This window comes from Stegostoma tigrinum, chromosome 10 (genome assembly GCF_030684315.1).
Source record: "Stegostoma tigrinum isolate sSteTig4 chromosome 10, sSteTig4.hap1, whole genome shotgun sequence".
NCBI lineage: Eukaryota > Metazoa > Chordata > Chondrichthyes > Orectolobiformes > Stegostomatidae > Stegostoma > Stegostoma tigrinum.
In genome coordinates this window covers 48473293-48491548 of record NC_081363.1, presented here as the reverse complement: position 1 = coordinate 48491548, position 18256 = coordinate 48473293, and the positions used below count along the sequence as shown (strand labels likewise).

The 18256-nt window shown below is 40.1% G+C and overlaps 1 protein-coding gene across 7 annotated transcripts in view; it reads right to left on the bottom strand.

Moving 5' to 3' along the window:
• Positions 1–1422: 1422 nt before the first annotated feature.
• Positions 1423–18256, bottom strand: part of LOC125455747 (E3 ubiquitin-protein ligase pellino homolog 2) — a 206891-nt gene continuing 190057 nt past the window's right edge. For all 7 annotated transcript variants that reach the window (XM_059649173.1, XM_059649174.1, XM_048538143.2 and 4 more), the window contains one exon: positions 1423–4295. In XM_059649173.1, the coding sequence (XP_059505156.1) occupies positions 3729–4295 (567 nt within the window). In that variant the 3' untranslated portion in view covers positions 1423–3728. The remainder of the gene's footprint in view (positions 4296–18256) is intronic.

The following is an 18256-nucleotide window of genomic DNA, read 5'->3' as shown; positions in this document are numbered from 1 at the left end:
GTCAAGCTTGGAGGAGGGTGGAACATCAGTCACAGGAAAGGTGAGAGGAAGGTATCAAGTCACGGTTTCAGATATTTAAGATATTCTGGAAGAAGTGAAGTATAGCGTTTGTGAGGTAAGTTTGGAGTCATGTGAATATATAATAGAATAACTTCTCAAGTAAATATTTACTTAACTTTATCACAGCTGTCTGATTTAAACAAATACTTTGAATTCAGTTAGTAGGGGGTACTGGAATTAAGATTACAAATAAATAATCTCAATACAATAAAATATCATTTCTAGTCTGGATATAATAGATTATATTCTGCATAGGATTTTTGATTGAGCTAATATATAACTGGACTTTAGATTCTGTCCAAGTATGGTAACAGTCATGTTCAAGAATATTTTCAATTGAGGTAAAAATTTGCAATTCACTCATAACAGTGGAAAATAATGTTTGATTATTATCAGTAACCTGGTCATATACTCAATGTTAAGTTGACTACGTTTTCTCACAGATTTTTAAGAAACGGTACATAAAACTTAGTATTCAAGTGATTTAGAAATTTGCAAACAGTAATGATAAATTTGTCTTCATGGGCTTAATGTTACTTTCATACACCAAAACAAAGTGTTCAGGATCCAAACCATAATCCGTTTAAACCTGTTTAAGGGAGAGAGTCCACTTCCAAGAATCACAGAACACTTTTTTTAGAACTCGACAAACAGTTTCACTCCAAAAAACGGCTCTGCTATACAAGGGAGAATGTTCTCTGAAATCAACCAGTCCTGACTGATTTTGACACAGATGTGCAATATATCAGCTCATGGGAATGAATTTTAATGCATTAACAAAGAATTGGAAAAAATTTAGTGGGACATAGAACACAATTCACATTTGGTTCAAGTCAACAGGCTTAAGGAACATTGTCAAAACAAGGTACTTATGTATATTCTTTATTTTAAGGATGCTACTATGCACAATTCAAAGCTGAGATTATCAAGATAGTAATTTTAACATTTGGCAATGGCATAAAATTAGTAGTATCAGATCAGTCACCCAATACTTTTTTACACTGAAGTCAATGAACTGAAAACCAGAAATGTATGATGGTTTGCTGATTCACTCAATACTGCCTGCCTTATACAAAAAATTACCTCCACATGTTTTACATTTGTTAGTTAAAAACGTAGAGATAACAATTTGGCTAGTGTGGGTGCAGATGTTGCATTTTTAAAGTAAAAAAAATCATTTGAATGCAAAAATTAAGGTATTGTTGCAAGGATTTGTTATGTCAGTAACACGGAATAAGTTCTTCTAATATTTATGTCCCCTGTATGAAGCCTATTTGTTGCAATATACAATGTTATATCGAATGAATGCAATACAAAGATCCAACATACAAATCAAATTACATCCAATGCATAACTGTTTCTGAAAAAAGCCTTTATTAGCATGTGATAATACATCACAAAAAATCAGTTTGCACCTTAGGTACCAACAAAATTCTTTCCAAACCAAATTTAAGTAAAGCTATTGTATTTTAACTAGAGAAATCTCAATGTGCATACACCTTGAGAGGCAAAATTCACATTAAGTTAAACAGAAAGCTTTTCATTCTGTATGTATAGAAATTAACACTGGTAGGTTAAATGATCAAAAAGGCCATGTCTTTACTGGCATTAAATTAGCAAAGAAGTTACAACAGATGGGAATTAGCTCCAGTCATGTGACAAGGTTGATGTTTATGCATGTTAGTGATAAAAATTAACTACAACATTTTCCCCATTTTTTAAAGAAGCTTGATTATTGTGTAATACTACATTAGCTGAAATTTTGCCAGCAAGAGTTATCATGGTATTGTTCAGTACTCAACACCTCACTATAATAACTTCATTAGTAATAACAGAACTAAACTTTCTATATGCATATTGGAAATAAATACAGGTAAAGCCTTTTAGTATCTTGTGTATTTCCTTTGAAAATGGCAACAGCTAAATTATATACAACCAACAGTGTTATAAAATATAAATGGAGAGTAAATATATTAATCTTAATTGGACTGAAGAAAAATAAAATCACTTGCAGTGAAAGGTACCAGTGATAGTACAAGTTTAAAATATATGAATCTAATGGGCAAAATCTTGTCACTCGACTTTAATTTACATTTAAATCAAGAAAATGCAATAAAACATGAATAACACCATGATAAGAAGCTCATTACTCAATTCAAAATTATTCTGTTCGTAATAAGCAAATAAACAGTACAATTGCATATAACAAACCAGATATGAAAATCTGTAACTAGACCTCAATGAAACAGTTGCAAGCATCGTATACATCAAACTAGTTTTATAAATTAAATTAGGTGTGCATCTGTTTTGAGACTGGTTAAAGAAGTTCTGTTTCAACCAAAACTTTTGTGATGACAACACGTTTTTAGGGTTTCCTCAAAAGTCATGACAAAATAAATAGTGGGAATGAGAACCGCATGTTTTTTTTGGACCTGAAGCAATAATTTTGTGTTTACCATGATTATTTTCACTCAATTTAAAGGAGCCAGTATTAAACCAAATTGCATCACAACTTTCTTACATATTAACTTATATATCCTCTCAAAAAAATTACAAAATAATCCTGAAAAAGGAAAGATCCATAAATGTTATGTTTGCATTACTAACAGGTTAGCTGTCAACTATTTTAAATTATAGATTAAACTCTGCAAATAGTTCAATTTACCACAATTTTCCAGGAGGTATGTCCACAGCTGTTACTGTCAACATTCATGCTGCTATTTCACTCGTTTGTACAATGACAATCAATAAAAGTTGCAGAGTTGTTACTGGCAATTATGTAAACATTGTACTTGAAACTAGTAATGCATTATACAGCAGAGCTGAACAGTACACAACTGAGAGGCAACAGACTGGAATCTGCAGCAATTATTGGTATTTCATCTAGTATTTAATGGCACACTGAAGATGCAACTCAAATGGAAAATGATTGCAAAACACTAAAACAAATATTCATTCAGTTTCAATTAAATTGTAACAATTTTTTCGTTGACGTGCGGATAGGGCATCACAGCTCATTTCATCATTCAAAAATTAGAATATTTTCAAAGTACAATATTGCATTGAATTTTAGAAACATTTCTGCAAAAGATGTGCAAAGCTTTTGAAGAATACTTCAGTATTATGACAAATATCCACCTTGCCACTGATCTCTGGTGCAGAATTTAGCTAATCATTTATCTGCACACCTGAGAAATGAAATCAAATTATAGTCAATGAGCAGATCATCGCTATACATTCTTGCTAAAAGACAGCAAATCTAAACAAGTAAATACTTTACTGCCATGTTTACGCAAAAGCCATAAAATGATTTACAGCTTTACCGAGACAAGTCATTCAATATGCACGCAATATATTAAAATCATATAAATTATAAAACTATACAAAGGGCACACTGTAGCAAAATAGGTTAGAGCAAAAGGGTAACTTTTATTTTTTCAGTTGTAGCTTTTACGAATGGCTGTCCAAATTCTGCACCCGTAAAATATTTATTAATCATTATTATCCACATCACATTTAACTGTATCCCATACCAAACTGCTTGCCCTCCCAATTCCTCCAAAAATAATTATGTCCATCATCCGCCAAGTGAACATCCAGCTACAGTAGCAGATTATTTTCACAGTATTTCCCAAAAGAGTTTTTTTTTGCCCGTGTTCAAATCTTCATCAGTCAATTGGTCCTTGGAAAATTAGTTTAATGATGCTTTGCTCTCCATTTAGTTGTATAGCACAGAAAGGACATGCTGCATGGAATGCATGAGTACCATGGGGTAATGGAATTTGAGACCAATATTTTGCTGTTTTCTCAGAGCACACATGTCCGCATGGGTTAAATGTATGTGTAGAAGGTCCTGCATCCACATAAAATCCAGCTTCGCAGCCTAGCCAAAGGGGCACATATGGTCCAATGGTTCTGCACATAGGACATTCTCGTTCATTGGCTTCTGTGTCACTACGATGGCCCCAGTTGTGGTAACCATGGACATGACCACAGCTGAGGTAAGCCCAGGGCTGTTTCTCTTCCACAATATCTTTTCGATTAATGCTGGGAAATGCTAGAGTGTTAAGCCCAACTGGACACTGAGGTCTAGCAGCATTTATCTCCTGTCGAAGAGCCTCAATGTGCTTTTGGGTTGGAGTATGGAACAAGCCATCTGCTGTTCTCCACAGAAGTGTTGCTCCACAAAGATCAACAAGTGAGCCATCCTGGAGAACATTGGTTTCATTGTCCACCTAAGAAAATAGTTAAAAATGCTAAGTACATATAAAATGCCCCTCTCGTTTATATTTCAAAAGTACTTGTTAGTTATGGCATAGCAGTCAAAGAGAAAAACATAAATTTGTCTCATGTTTTTCCTTTTCCAATGATAACTATAACACTAAAATTGGAATTAAACTGTACAGACCAACAAAAGTTTGAGGATCAATCGACAAATTAAACTGAGTCTGCATCCAATGGTAGTTACGGTGACGGGTATATTTTAATTGGCTTCGGTATTCCTATAATGGGGGATAGGAAATCAACAGTGATGTCACTCCTTAACACTATGAAGTAGCATCCTGCCAGAGATGGACATTAGAGGCAGTCAGAATTTGAATAAATCTGTGATACCCATATTACAAAATAGCACGTCAATCTAGACTTACATTATCTGTGTTTCTGTTTATTGCTGGTACTGTAATTGTAAACTGCTAGAAGTCGCAATGAGCCACATAATGAAAATGATCTGAAGTACTCATGATTAACCAGCACAGTTTAAAAATAAAATTCTGTTCAGTAAATCTTTGAACTATAGAAATAAGATTATCAGCTCTCAAGACTTCAATAATTTAAAAGGAATAGAAAAATATAAATTTATAATTCCAACTTTCAACCTTCAGGCAAATTCTGCAAGAAAATCTGTGAAATGAAGAGAAGATTAAGAGGAGATTTGGCTGAGGTATTGAAAATCTTGAGCAGTCCTGATGGCATAGATAGAAAAGAACTGTTTGGATTCAAAAACCATTGGACACCAATTTAAAATTACTGGCAAAGAACTAAAGGTGACATGAGGAAATACTTTTTTTTACAAAATGGGACTAGAATCAGATGCAATTGTTGCTTTCACAAGGGAATTTGATAAAGGGAAAATGATTAAGAGCCAGAAAATTGCAGGACTAGAGGAAATAAGCAGTAACTATTCTTTGATTGTATGAAACCACTTTAGGTTGCCATACCTTGAAATGACTTTCCAATGCTGTGACTCCCCTGAATTGCTGACACATATATCTTGGTAGTAGTGGTAGGGTAGCGACATCACAAAAACATCATTACTAGCTCACTCCCCGTCCAGTCATGTACCATTCTGACTTGGTCATATGCTGTCTTGCTGTGTCTTCATCAGAAGTACAAAAACTTGAAATTTCCAACTAAACATCACTTTGGGAGAACCATAACCATGAAAATGAGTCATTTTAGTTTTACTGCCACTTACGCTGGAGTATACGGTTGATAAATGCTGTCTAGGTGAGGTCACCAAATTACTTCAAGGTAATGTTTTCCTACTTAGTTTGCCCCAAAGCTTTTGTGACCTGCCATTTTTGACTAGTTTCATTAATCCATTGTGGGTTGCAAATTGAAACTTTGGTATGCCAACAGGTATAATGTGCAAATTATCATTTCAGGCTGATACACTGCACTCAAATGATGCTAACATTCACTGAGCTGAAGGTCACTTTGGCCTTAGCTGGACCACAACTTGTAAGGCACTGAAGAGAGCTAACAATGATAATGAGGTACAAATGATTTAGAAGTTTCGCAGGTAATTAGAAGGTAAACACAACAGAACTTTGTAATAGTTCCTAACATATTTAATACATGCCTTAATGACATGAAATTTTCTGAGGTATGAATAGTAAATACGCAATTGCCCTACATGAAACCTGAGTATTTTGTAAATTACTTCCAATCTTGATGAGTTATGTCCTAAAAACCAATACTCCATTATCAAAATATATCATGCAGATTAACCTCAAACTAATTATAATCAATTTCTATCATAACTCAGAGAGAATCAATTCACTGGTAAGACTTAGGAAGAAATACTTCCTTAATTGTGCCTGAAAGAAACGGTAATGCTGGCATTACAAATTGCAATCAATAATGAATGGTGGCTGTTACATCAGGTTTAATATAAATTGGAAAGGGCAGGTTCAAAATCTGCGATGGCTTCTGTGGTTTCTTCTTCCTCCCTGTCAACAAGGAAAAAGTTGGTAACAGGTCAGGAACTCACAGTTTTGTAGAGTAGGTTTCCCACTGGTTCTTTAACTGAACTATAATGTTAACATTTCTCTTCTGGGATTCTGAATCAATTGAAGTGGACAGGTGTGATCATAACCCATTGCTCATGTGTTTCAGAATTTAACGACACAGTGGAGATGAAATGGAACCATCTACTACTAGGGACAAGAGTAGGCTATTTAGCCCATCAAGTCTGCACCTCCATTTAATAAGATCAGGGCTAACTGAACACTTCATCCAGACTATCTCCGTAATCCTTTACACTACTGAAAATCAAAGGGGTATCAATCTCTAATGTAAATATTTTCAAATACTGAGCTTCCAGAGCTATCTGGGGTAGATAATTCCAAAGATTTATCACCCTCTGGGTGAAAAAGTATCTCATTTTAGTCCTAAATAGCATTACCCTTTTTTAAAACTGTACTAGATTCTAGACTCCCTAAACAGGGGCACCATCTTAACTGCAACTATAATAAAACAAAGAACTGCGGATATTGTAAATCTTAAACAAAACAGAAATTGCTGGAGAAATTTACAAGGCCGCTACTCAAGTCCCAACACACAGAGCTCAAGCTTGTACATCTGGTGACATGTTCTGCAGATGTGGTTTTCTGGGACATCTGGTATACCCATGAATTCACACATCCTGCAGTACGCACACACCACTCATCCCCACTGATATCCCATCCTGTAACTCTAAAAACTATCTGTTACCTTCAGAATATATACAAATTTACCATAAAACTGGACATTTAGATTCATCTTCCTTTGGTTTTACTTTATTATTTTAATTTGACTTGATTTAATTCTACCTCCCTTTTGCTTGTGTTCCTTCATGAAATCAAAGTAACTGCTTTTATTCTTATAAATTGCACATTTTTCTAGTTGTAAGCATTCCTTCTGAAAGGTTTCCTCTCTTAGGTAGGGAGATCAAAACTGCTCAAACTATTTCAGCTGCCATCTCATCAAGGGCTTCTGAACTCAAATACTCTTGAAATGAAATGAATGGTCTGCAAGATTTCTTCACATTTTCCAATCTATCATTATTTAAATAATCATTAAAATAATACGCTACCTGTTTTTCAGACCAAAGTATAAAACTTCACATTTGTCCATGATGTACTACGTCTGCCACATGTTTGCCCATAGACTTATCTAGATTCCACCAGGCATCTCCTCATAACTCACAAACTTATGTAGTTTTGTGTCATCAGCAAATTTGGAAATGTTAGCTAAAATCCAAAAGAACTACAGATGCTGGAAATCAGAAACAAAAACAGAAATTGCTGGAAAAACTCAGCAGCCCTGGCAGCATCTGCGGAGAGAAATCAGAATTAACGTTTCAGGTCCAGTGATGCTTCTTCAGAGTTGATGATAGCTAGTTCTCTCTACAGATGCTACCAACCCTGCTGAGCTTCACCAAAACTTTCTGTTTTTGTTTCTGATTTCCAGCATCTGCAGTTCTTTTGGTTTTTATTTAGTATTGAACTTCGTGTCACATCTCTTCCAAGCATGCCCACCTTGAAGAAATTCTGCTCCTCTTTCTGACAGGATTTACATTCCAATTATTTTTCTTTTCTATCATCATCAATTTCACTGTTGGTCCTGGTGTTTGACAACGCATTTGCTAAAACCTGTTTCCGCAGCCATATCACATTCCTTAGTGACTGTCTCCAGCTCAGACTCACACCACATGGATTCCAACTCAAGTTGTATTCTTCGTGCTTTGAGTCCACCCATGATTACCATAGACACCCATACTTGCAGCATTCTGAGATCCACACTCAGAGTGCCATGCATCATCATATGCACACTCTCAACCTCTCTCTCCAACAGCACTCACTTCACGCTGGCTCAGTTGCAGTACTCCCCAGTTCAATTTCATCTTCCAGCTCATTCGGCATGCTAACAAGCAACTTTCTCCTTTCCTTTCAGGCATCAAGGAACACAAGATACAACATGTCTAGAGATACACTTGGCCCTCCTGAATCTTCCACCCCTCCCCCTTTCCTCTGACTCCATCCCCTTCCCAACCCACCACCTGCCATATATTTATTATTCCTCCTGGCTTTCTGCTCTCCAACACTGATCTGTCTGTACTCACCCAAGGTCTCAGTTTTATCCCTCTGCATCTCCACCTTAATGAATTTCAGGCAGGATATGACATTTAACTCTTCTTCAACTGCCTTCGCCTCCATGCCCATTTCTTTGGACAAGAGTCCATTCTCCATCCCACAGACCCCTTTGCTCACTGCTAACACTCTCCCTCCACTTGGACCTCTCCGTCTGACATCTGATCTGCACTTGACTTGTTCATCAAGAACTGCCAACTTGACACTAGTTGCCTCAATTTCTCTAACCTCACTAACCATTTCAACCTACCTCCCCATGAACTAACTACACCCTGTGCTGAGGCTGTAGACTTGTAGACTCAAGCACACTGGCTCGCTGAGCAAGTTTAAAACCTCATCCCCAACCTGAGCTACAAATCTTTTCAAAAACCTTGCACTCCATGCTTTCAGAACCAACCCTGATTTTGTAATTAAACCTGCTGAAAAAGCTGGTGCTATTGCTGTACGACCTCTATCTTGCAGAGGCTGGTTGCCAACTCTCAGATGCCTCCTTCTATTTCCCCATGGACTATGACCTCACCATGGAGCATCTGGTCTTTGTATCCACTATAGTCACTAATCTTATTCCATCTGGTGATCTCCCCCTACTGCCCCCGAGCTCATAGTCTCCCAACCCTGCATAGCTCGCTTCTATCACCTTCGCAAAATCTACAAACAGGTCTGCCCTGGCAAACCCATTGTTTCTGCCTGCTCTTGCTCCAAAGGACTGATCTCTTCCTACCTTGACTTGACTTTTTATTCTCCCCTTTTATATCCATGACTGTTCCATGGCTTTATGTCAGTTTCAGAATCTCCTGTTTATGGCCTCCAACCACCTTCTCTGTATTTACCATGGATGTGCAATCAATTTACATGTCCATCCCCTGTCAGGACGGTCCCAGGGCTCTCGGCTTTGTCCTGGGAAGAAAAGACTAAATCGGGCTCCTCTACCATCTTCCTGCCCCTCGCCAAGCTCACCCTCACCCTGAACATCTCTTTTAATTGACCTGAAGAAAGTGAAGACAGAAGGGTGATCATTGCTACATGCACGACCCCCAGTTATGCCTGTGTCTTTGTTGAGTACGTGAAACATTCTTTGTTCCAGTCCCCAACCGCAACTCTTTCTCTGATACATCGATGATAATCATCGGTGCTGTTTCCCTCTCTCATCTGGAATTGTAAAAATTTATCAATTTCACTTCCAATTTCCACCCTACACTCACCTTCACCTGGTCCATCTCTAACTCCTCCCTTCCTCGACATCTGTTTCCATTTCTGGGGATAGGCTGGCCACCAATAACTACTACAAACCAATCCACTCTCACAGTTACCTTGACAATACATCCTCACACCCTGCTTCCTGTAAAGACTCTATTCCATTCTCCCCGTTCCTCTGTCTCCGTCACATCTGTTCTGACAATGCCAACTTTGACAAGGGGGCCTCCAAAATGACCACAATCTTCCTCAACTGAGGATTCCCCAGCACCGTAGTTGATAAGACCCTGTACACTTTAGCCCTCACTCCACCTCTTCCTTCCTGCAACAGCAACAGGGACCCCTTGCCCTCACCTAGCATCCCATCAGCAGCCACGTCCAGAGGATCATTAGCATCCGATCCCACCACCTCCAGTAGGATGCCACCACCAGACACACATTTTCCAACTCTCCATTGTCAGCCTTCTGCAGGGCCCATTCCTCCTTCACTCTCAACACCACCCCCACAGCCCCATGGTATGTTCTCTGGCAATCGCAGAAGGTGTAATGCCTGCCCATTTACTTCCATCTTCCTCAGTATCCAAGGGCCGAGACACATGAAGCAGCACTTTACAGGCATTTCACTCAATCTAGTCTACTGCATTCACCGTTCTCAATGCGGTCTCCTCCACCCTGGGGAAACAAGGCATTGCCTGGGTGACTGCTTCGTAGAACACCTACGTTCTGTCCGCAAAAAAAAACTGAGCTTCAAGTTGCCTGCCACTTCATCACATCATCTCATTCCCTGGCCAACAGCTCTGTCTCAGGCTTGCTGCAGTGCTGCAGAGAAGCTCAGCACAAGTGGAAGAATAGCACATCATTTTCCACTTGGGAGCTCCACAGCCTTCTGGATCTCAATATCAAATTCAACAATTTTAGGGATTGAGACAACTTCTGCCATGTCCTTACCCTAAATCACACTCACCAGGCCTTGATGACACGCGGGAAGAGATAATGGGAACTGCAGATGCTGGAGAATCCAAGATAATAAAATGTGAGGCTGGATGAACACAGCAGGCCGAGCAGCATCTCAGGAGCACAAAAGCTGTGTGCTCCTGAGATGCTGCTCGGCCTGCTGTGTTCATCCAGCCTCACGTTTTATTATCTTGATGACACGCGGTCTGCTATTACACACAACCCATTATTAGCTACTAACAGTCCCCATTGGGAGCTATTCATTCTCCTAGGGAAATAGTTATCCTTTGTCCAACTGTTTTTCTTCCTCCTTGGGCTTTATCTCAAACTAATTTTACTCCCTGCCCCTCAACCTACCCTACCTTCTGTAATAAAAACTAACTTTTTCCTAGCTACCATCAGTTCTGAGCAAGAGTCACTGGATCCAAAAAATAAACTCCGATTTCTCTCTGCAGATTCTGCTAGACCTGCTGAGCTTTTCCGAAAATTTCTGTTTTTATTGGGAATATTACATTTGATTCCCTCATCCAAGTCATATATGGGGTCCAATTTTTGATCTCCAGCATACCACTAGTCACCGTCACCACCTGCCACCTGGAAAAAGACTCATTTAGCTCTACTCTCTACTTCCAGTCTGTCAACCAATTCTCAATCACATGCCATATTACCCCAGTCTCTAGAGCTTTTATTTTTCTCACGACCTCTTACGTGAAGCCTTATCAAAAGTCTTCTTGAAATCCCAATATAAGTACATCACAAATCCATCAGTACTCCCTTAATTATTCTACTAACTGCATCCTCAAAAAAATTCCAGTTGATTAGTTGAGCATGATTTCTCTTTCAAAAACCCATGTTGATTTTGTCCAGTCCTGTTAATGTTTTCCAGGTAGAGATAACAAGGTGTAGAGCTAGATGAGCACAGCATGCCAAGCAGCATCAGAGGAGCAGGAAGGCTGATGTTTCAGGCCTAGACCCTTCTTCAGAAATGGGTGGGGGGTGTTTTCTGAAATAAATAGGGAGAGATGGGGAGGTGGATAGAAGATGGATAGAGGAGAAGATAGGTGAAGAGGAGACAGACAGATCAAAGAGGTGGGGATGGAGCCAGGACAGGTGAATGTAGGTGGGGAGTTAGGGAGGAGATAGGTCAGTCCAGGGAGAAGGGACTGGTCAAGGGCGCAGGATAAGGTTAGTCAGTAAGAGATGGGGGTGGGGCTTGATCTGAGAGGAGGGGATAGGTGGAGGAAGGACAGGTTAGGGAGGCAGGGACGAGCTGGGCTGGTTTAGGGATGCAGTAGGGGGAGGGGAGATTTTGAAGCTTGTGACGTCCACATTGATACCATTGGGCTGTAGGGTTCCCAAGTGAAATAGGAGTTGCTGTTCCTGCAACCTTTGGGTGGCATCGTTGTGGCACTGCAGGAGGCCCAGAATGCACATGTTGTCTGAAGAATGGGGTGGGGGGGGAGAGTTGAAATGGTTCGTGGCTGTGAGGTGCAGTTGTTTAGTGCGAACTGAGCATAGGTGTACTGCAAAGAGGTCCCCAAGACTCCGCTTGGTTTTTCCAACGTAGAGGAGGCCACGTCGGGAACAGCTGTTGGAATATACCACATTAGCAGGTGTACAGGTGAACATCTGCTTGATGTGGGAAGTCTTCTTGGAGCCTAGGATAGGGTGAGGGGGGAGGTGTAGGGGCAGGTGTAGTACTTCCCGTGGTTACAGGGAAAAGTGCCGGGTATGATGGAGCTGGAGGGGAGTGTGGAGCGGACAAGGGAGTCATGGAGAGAGTGGTCCCTCCGGAAAGCAGACAAGAGTGGGGAGGGAAAAATGTCTTTGGTGGTGGGGTCTGATTGCAGAAGGCGGAAGTGTCGGAGGGTGATGCGTTGGATCCGGAGGTTGGTGAGGTGGTATGTGAGGTTGACGGGGATTCTGTTTTGGCTGTTGTTGCGGTGAGGGGGTGTGAGAGATGAGTTGCGGGAAATGCGGGAGACATGGTCGAGGGTGTTCTTGACCACTGTGGGGGTATGTTGCGGTCCTTGAAAAACGAGGACATTTGAGGTGTATGGGAGTAGAACGCCTCGTCCTGGGAGCAGATGCAGTGGAGGCGAAGGAATTAGAATTAGGGGATGGCCTTTTTTCAGGAAGGTGGGTGGGAGGAGGTATATTCTAGGTAGCTGTGGGAGTCGGTGGACTTGAAATGGAGATCGGTTTCTAGGTGGTTGCCAGAGATGAGAACAGAGAGGTCCAGGAAGGAGAATGAGGTATGAGGGATGGTCCAGGTGAACTTAAGGTTGGGGTGGAAGGTGTTGTTGAAGTGGATGAACTGTTCAAGCTCCTCGTGGGAGCACGAGGCGGCACCAATATAGTCATCGATGTAACGGAGGAAGAGGTGGGGTTTAGGGCCAGTGTAGCTACAGAAGAGGGATTGTTCCACGTAACCTACAAAGACGCAGGCATAGCTTGGGCCCATGCGGGTACCCATGGTCACCGCCTTTGTCTGTAGAAAGTGGGAGGAATTGAAAGAAAAGTTGTTGAGGGTGAGGACTAAGCGGATGAGGGTGTCAGTGGAGGGGGACTGGTCGGGCCTGCGGGACAGAAAGAAGCGGAGGACCTTTAGGCCATCTGTATTGGGAATGCAGATGTACAGGGACTGGACGTCCATGATAAAGATGAGGTGTTGGGGACCGGAGAGTTGCAAGTTCTGGAGGAGAGCGTGGGTGGTGTCGGGATTTCCTGGACCAAGGGGGAGAAAATGGCGTCGAGATAGGTGGAAATACGTTTGGTGGGGCAGGAGCAGGCGGAGGCAATGGGTTGACCAGGGCAGTCAGGTTTGTAAATGTTTTCCAAGTATTCTGTTATCTTATCTTTTATAACAGGTTCAAAAATTTTTCTTACTATTGGCGTTAGGCTAACTGGTCTGCAAATTTTTTTTCTCATCCTTTTTTTAAAAATAATGGGGATAAATTTGCCATCTTCCAATCTGTAGGAACTACTCTAGTGTCTCTAGAATTTTAGAAGGTGACCACCAAGGTATCCAATATTTCCAGGGCAACTCCCTTAAGTATTCTGGGAAGCAAACATCAGGCCCTGGGGATATGTTTATCTTTAACACCAACAGTTTTCTGACACAATTTTTTTTCCTAATACTGATTTTCATCAATTCCTCCCTCTCATTTGATCCTTATCCCTAACACTCCTGAGAAATTAATTGTATCCTCTTTTGTGAAAACAAAATCAAAATGTGTTCAATTCTTCTGCTATTTTTTTGTTCTTCATTATAACTTTCTCTATTTCTGACTGTAAGGGACCAAAGTTTGTCTTCACTAATCTTTTTTTCTTCATATATTTGTTGACAATTTTACACTCAGCTCTTTGTGCTCCCTGCAAGCTTACTTTCATAGTCTATTTTTGCTCCTTTTAACAATTTTTTTCCCCCGTTTTGTTGAATTCTAAACTGTTCCCATTCCTCAGGCTTGCTGTATTTTCTAGCAATTTTGTATGTCTGCTCTTTGGATTTAATACTTCATTCTAATATCTAATGAAGAATTAATTGTTGTAATTCATATGCACATTCCTTAAATATTAATATATCCCTATCCACTGCCAACTATTTTAGTAAGTTTCCTCAATGCATCATTACCAACTCACACCTCATATATCTTTGTAGTTCACTTTATTTCAATTCAGGATCCAAGTTTCGCACTCAACCTCTTCACCCTCCATCTTATTGAGCAATTATATAATTTTATTGTTGCTGTTCCCCAATGGGCCCCACACAAAATTGTTAATTCAGTCATCGTTTATCATTGCTTTATAGCTAGCCTAGGAAAGTTCATTCACCAGTAGGTTCATACATGTTACAGTTGCACTCTCATCGCATACATCTCTGATCTCCTGTTTAATCCTTTGCCTTACATCTCTGCTACTGTTTGGGGCCTTTAGACAAACCCAAACATAGTTTTCTGCCCAATGGTTTTTCTTATCTCGATCCATTCAAAATCCACACCATAATTTTCAGACCTAACATTCTTCCTTATTATTGCATTCATATTCCTTTACTAACAATGTTACTTCACCTCCTTTCCCTATTTGTCTGTCCTTCCTTCCTGTTGAATATCTTTGGATGATCTGTTCCTATACCTGGTCACCTGTAGCTATGTCTCTGTAACTGTAGGAAATCTTAACCATGCATCTCTACTTGAGCTATTAATTGTCCACCTGCACATTATGTTCTGCACATTATGACACAATGCCTTGAGACATGTCTCTAATCTTGTTATTGTCTGCTCAGCTTTATTTTGCACTATGGCCCCATTTATCTTTTTTGCTCATTTGTACTCTGTTCCACTTTTGCTTCTTACATTTCCGTCTCTCATTTTTACTCTCGTTTCTCCTTCTCTGTCTCCCTGCTCAGATTCTGAACTCTGCCTTTCTAGTTTAAACCATCCGACAGGACTAGCAAAGAGCCCACCAAGGTCATTGGTCTCTGTTCTGAGGAAGGGTCACCAGACCCAAAATGTTAACTCTGATTTTTTTCTTTACAGATGCTGCCAGACCTGCTGAGCTTTTCTAGCAACTTCTGTTTTTGTTGTCATTGGTCTCAGTCCTGCCCAGATGTAATTCATCCTGTTTGTACTGTTGTCCCATCTTCCACAGAACTGATCCCAATGTCACAGGATTCTGAATTGATCCCCCCACACCACTTCTTCAGTCACATACTCATCTGGTATGTTCTGTTGTTTCTATGCTTGCTAGCGCATGGCACTGGATTATTACCTTTGAGGTTCTAGGTTACAAAATATATCTTTACTCCCTATAGTCAACTTGTAGAACTTCATCTTTTTTTAAACCTGTGCCATTCACACCGATATGGCTGTTTACCCTACCCCTTCAAAATGTCCTACAATCTCTTCGACACATCCCAGAACCTGGCATCAGGGAGGCAACATATCCACGCTCCTCAGATCAATATACTTTGCAGATACATCCATATAACTCCACCAAGGCATCTATTTAAATCCCCATCCGCCAGTCACCCTTTATCCCTACCTATGTATTAATGTCATCTCACACCCATTTTTTTATATCATTCCTTACAAATGTCACCATCCAGTCCTCAGCAGATTCCATTTTTCATTCTCATAACTCACATCATTCTCTACTGAAAATAATTCATAACATCAAGGAGAGACAGGGAACAATATGGGGGTAAGGGTGCTTCCATCATAGCCACGTGATTATTCCATAACATACTACCGCTACATGTCAGCATGCCTAGTATTAGTCATGGAGAGATAGGGGGTTTCCAAACTACCTGGTGGTCAAATTAGACATCATACAGTCACATAGCTCATTTTCAAGTGATATTAATAGGCAATGATGATCTGTGCAAACAGGGGCATGAACCCTTCCACCTTTCAGTTCTAGTTGAGATTTTTCATCTCCCTCTGGTCCTGAAGGCGCCATTCAGGAGGCAAGCTGCTCAGAAGAGATCAGGCAATCTGTGGAAGCACCATTAAATGAATAATGTGCACTCACTAGCAGTTCAGGCAAAGACACCTCAATAGGATCACTTAAGGCAAGTAGCCAAAATGTCATAGTGACTCACACATCACAAGTGAGCAGAAGGAGATGCTGAAGGTGAGGACAGCAGTGGAAAGTTCAGCTCAGCTAGATGGAGTTACAGAATTTTTAGCGGCCAGTTTTATCTGAAAACCAATGCACAGCTAGAAAAGAGATAATGGGAACTGCAGATGCTGGAGATTCCAAGATAATAAAATGTGAGGCTGGATGAACACAGCAGGCCAAGCAGCATCTCAGGAGCACAAAAGCTGACGTTTCGGGCCTAGACCCTTCATCAGAGAGCCTAGAGAAATTTATTTTTAACCATGAATACAAGGCCTTTACACTGAGGTCCACTGCAAGGAACATCAGAAGCAACAGGCAACTGTGTATATTCTAATCCTCACCAATGACCTGATTAGGGTCTGCTAGTTTAATTACAACAGAGGAACTCCTCACTTTGGCCTTTCAGTATCTCACTGCAATAAGTGTTCACCAACTTTTAGATAGCTGGCCGTATTATGGGCCAGGTGAGGAAAGATACAAAATGGTGACACGGAAGTTAGGACTCTGCTCAAAGTGTTCTCCTTTCATTCCTTTTTCTCCCTGCTCAGAGTCCCAAATGCTGTTTCAGTCCTGATGACAGAGTTGCCTTCCCTTATCGTCAGTGTCATCTGGGTAATAGAGCCAATATTATATTTATATTAAATTTATTTCACATTGTCATCTATAGTTAGACACAGTGAGAAGTGTATAATGTCAGCACGTTCTGCCACCATTCTGGAGTACAGAATAAATTGTACATATGGTAAAATACGGAATAAATTAATATTAAATTGATACTAGTAAAATTGAAACAGCTTCAAAAGTCCATCTTTCCCTCTCCGAAGATTTCAACTTCTCTGTTCCTCCAGTTGCCACCATCCGAAATCATCCCCACGGTACTGGCAATGTGCTCCTTTTCTGCTGCCACCTGCACCTTCACTTCTGCATCCACTGCCTCTGAGCTGGAGATGGTCACACTTCATAGAACCCACACCTCCTCTGAAACTGGATATTGGCTGATGGGTCCTGGCTCCAAGTTGATCAAAGGGGTCTTTACTCGTCTTCCAAAGCCAACACCCGCAATGGAGCAGGGATGGAGATACACAGGGCCTGGGTTCCCAGAGGAGGGCATCAGGAGAAGGCCCCAACGCAACCAAGACCTAAGAAAAATGTGACCAAGCTACCGAGCTGGAAAGACAACAATGAAGCTCAAATAGAGGCAGCCAGACCCAACACGTGAGACCATGAGTGGCTTGCACATTGCTGTTGTTCTCTATTCAATGAGCATCTAAGAAGGGCTTCAAGCAGCTTTCCTTGAGTTTTGCTGGTAGCATCCACAGAGAAGTAATAGGATAAAGATCTCAGTTTCATAAGAGAAATCATTTGGATATTTAAAACTTTGTTAAAATTATCATGTTTCAAATTTCCAGCATCTGCAGTATTTTGCTATAAATTACTGAATACTGGAAATAAAATAAGGCAGAAGCATAATTTATATGTGAAATAGAACAATTTTAAAGTTTACAGATCACATAAAACTTCAGATGTAATGACAAAGGATAGTAGTAAAACTCCTAGAGGACATAAATAGGAGAAAAAGGTACACATGGCAGATAAATGTAACGTGAAGTTGCATATTTTGAGAAGGAAACTGATGAATTGAAGTGGTACAATTGTAAATGAGTTATAAGAATAAATTGAGCTGAGGGGTTCAGAAATTTGTGAAGGTGGCAGCAAAACTTAATAAACTTGTTAGAAAGTAAATCATGGGTTATAAACGGAAGCATTACACCTTCATAATTTTTGGTTTGGCCTCAGAACATGGAATCCAATGTCAGACCTCATATTTTTATGAAGGATATCAAGCCCTTTCAGAGGGTGTGGAGAAGAATTAACAGAATAATTCTAGACAAGGTTAAGCAGAAACCTATTCAAGTTGTTCAAAGTTAACAAGAATTTTATTGAGTAACAATGGGAAATTGTTTTGACTGATGGATAGGGTGATATCTAGAAGACATCGACTTAACTTGCAA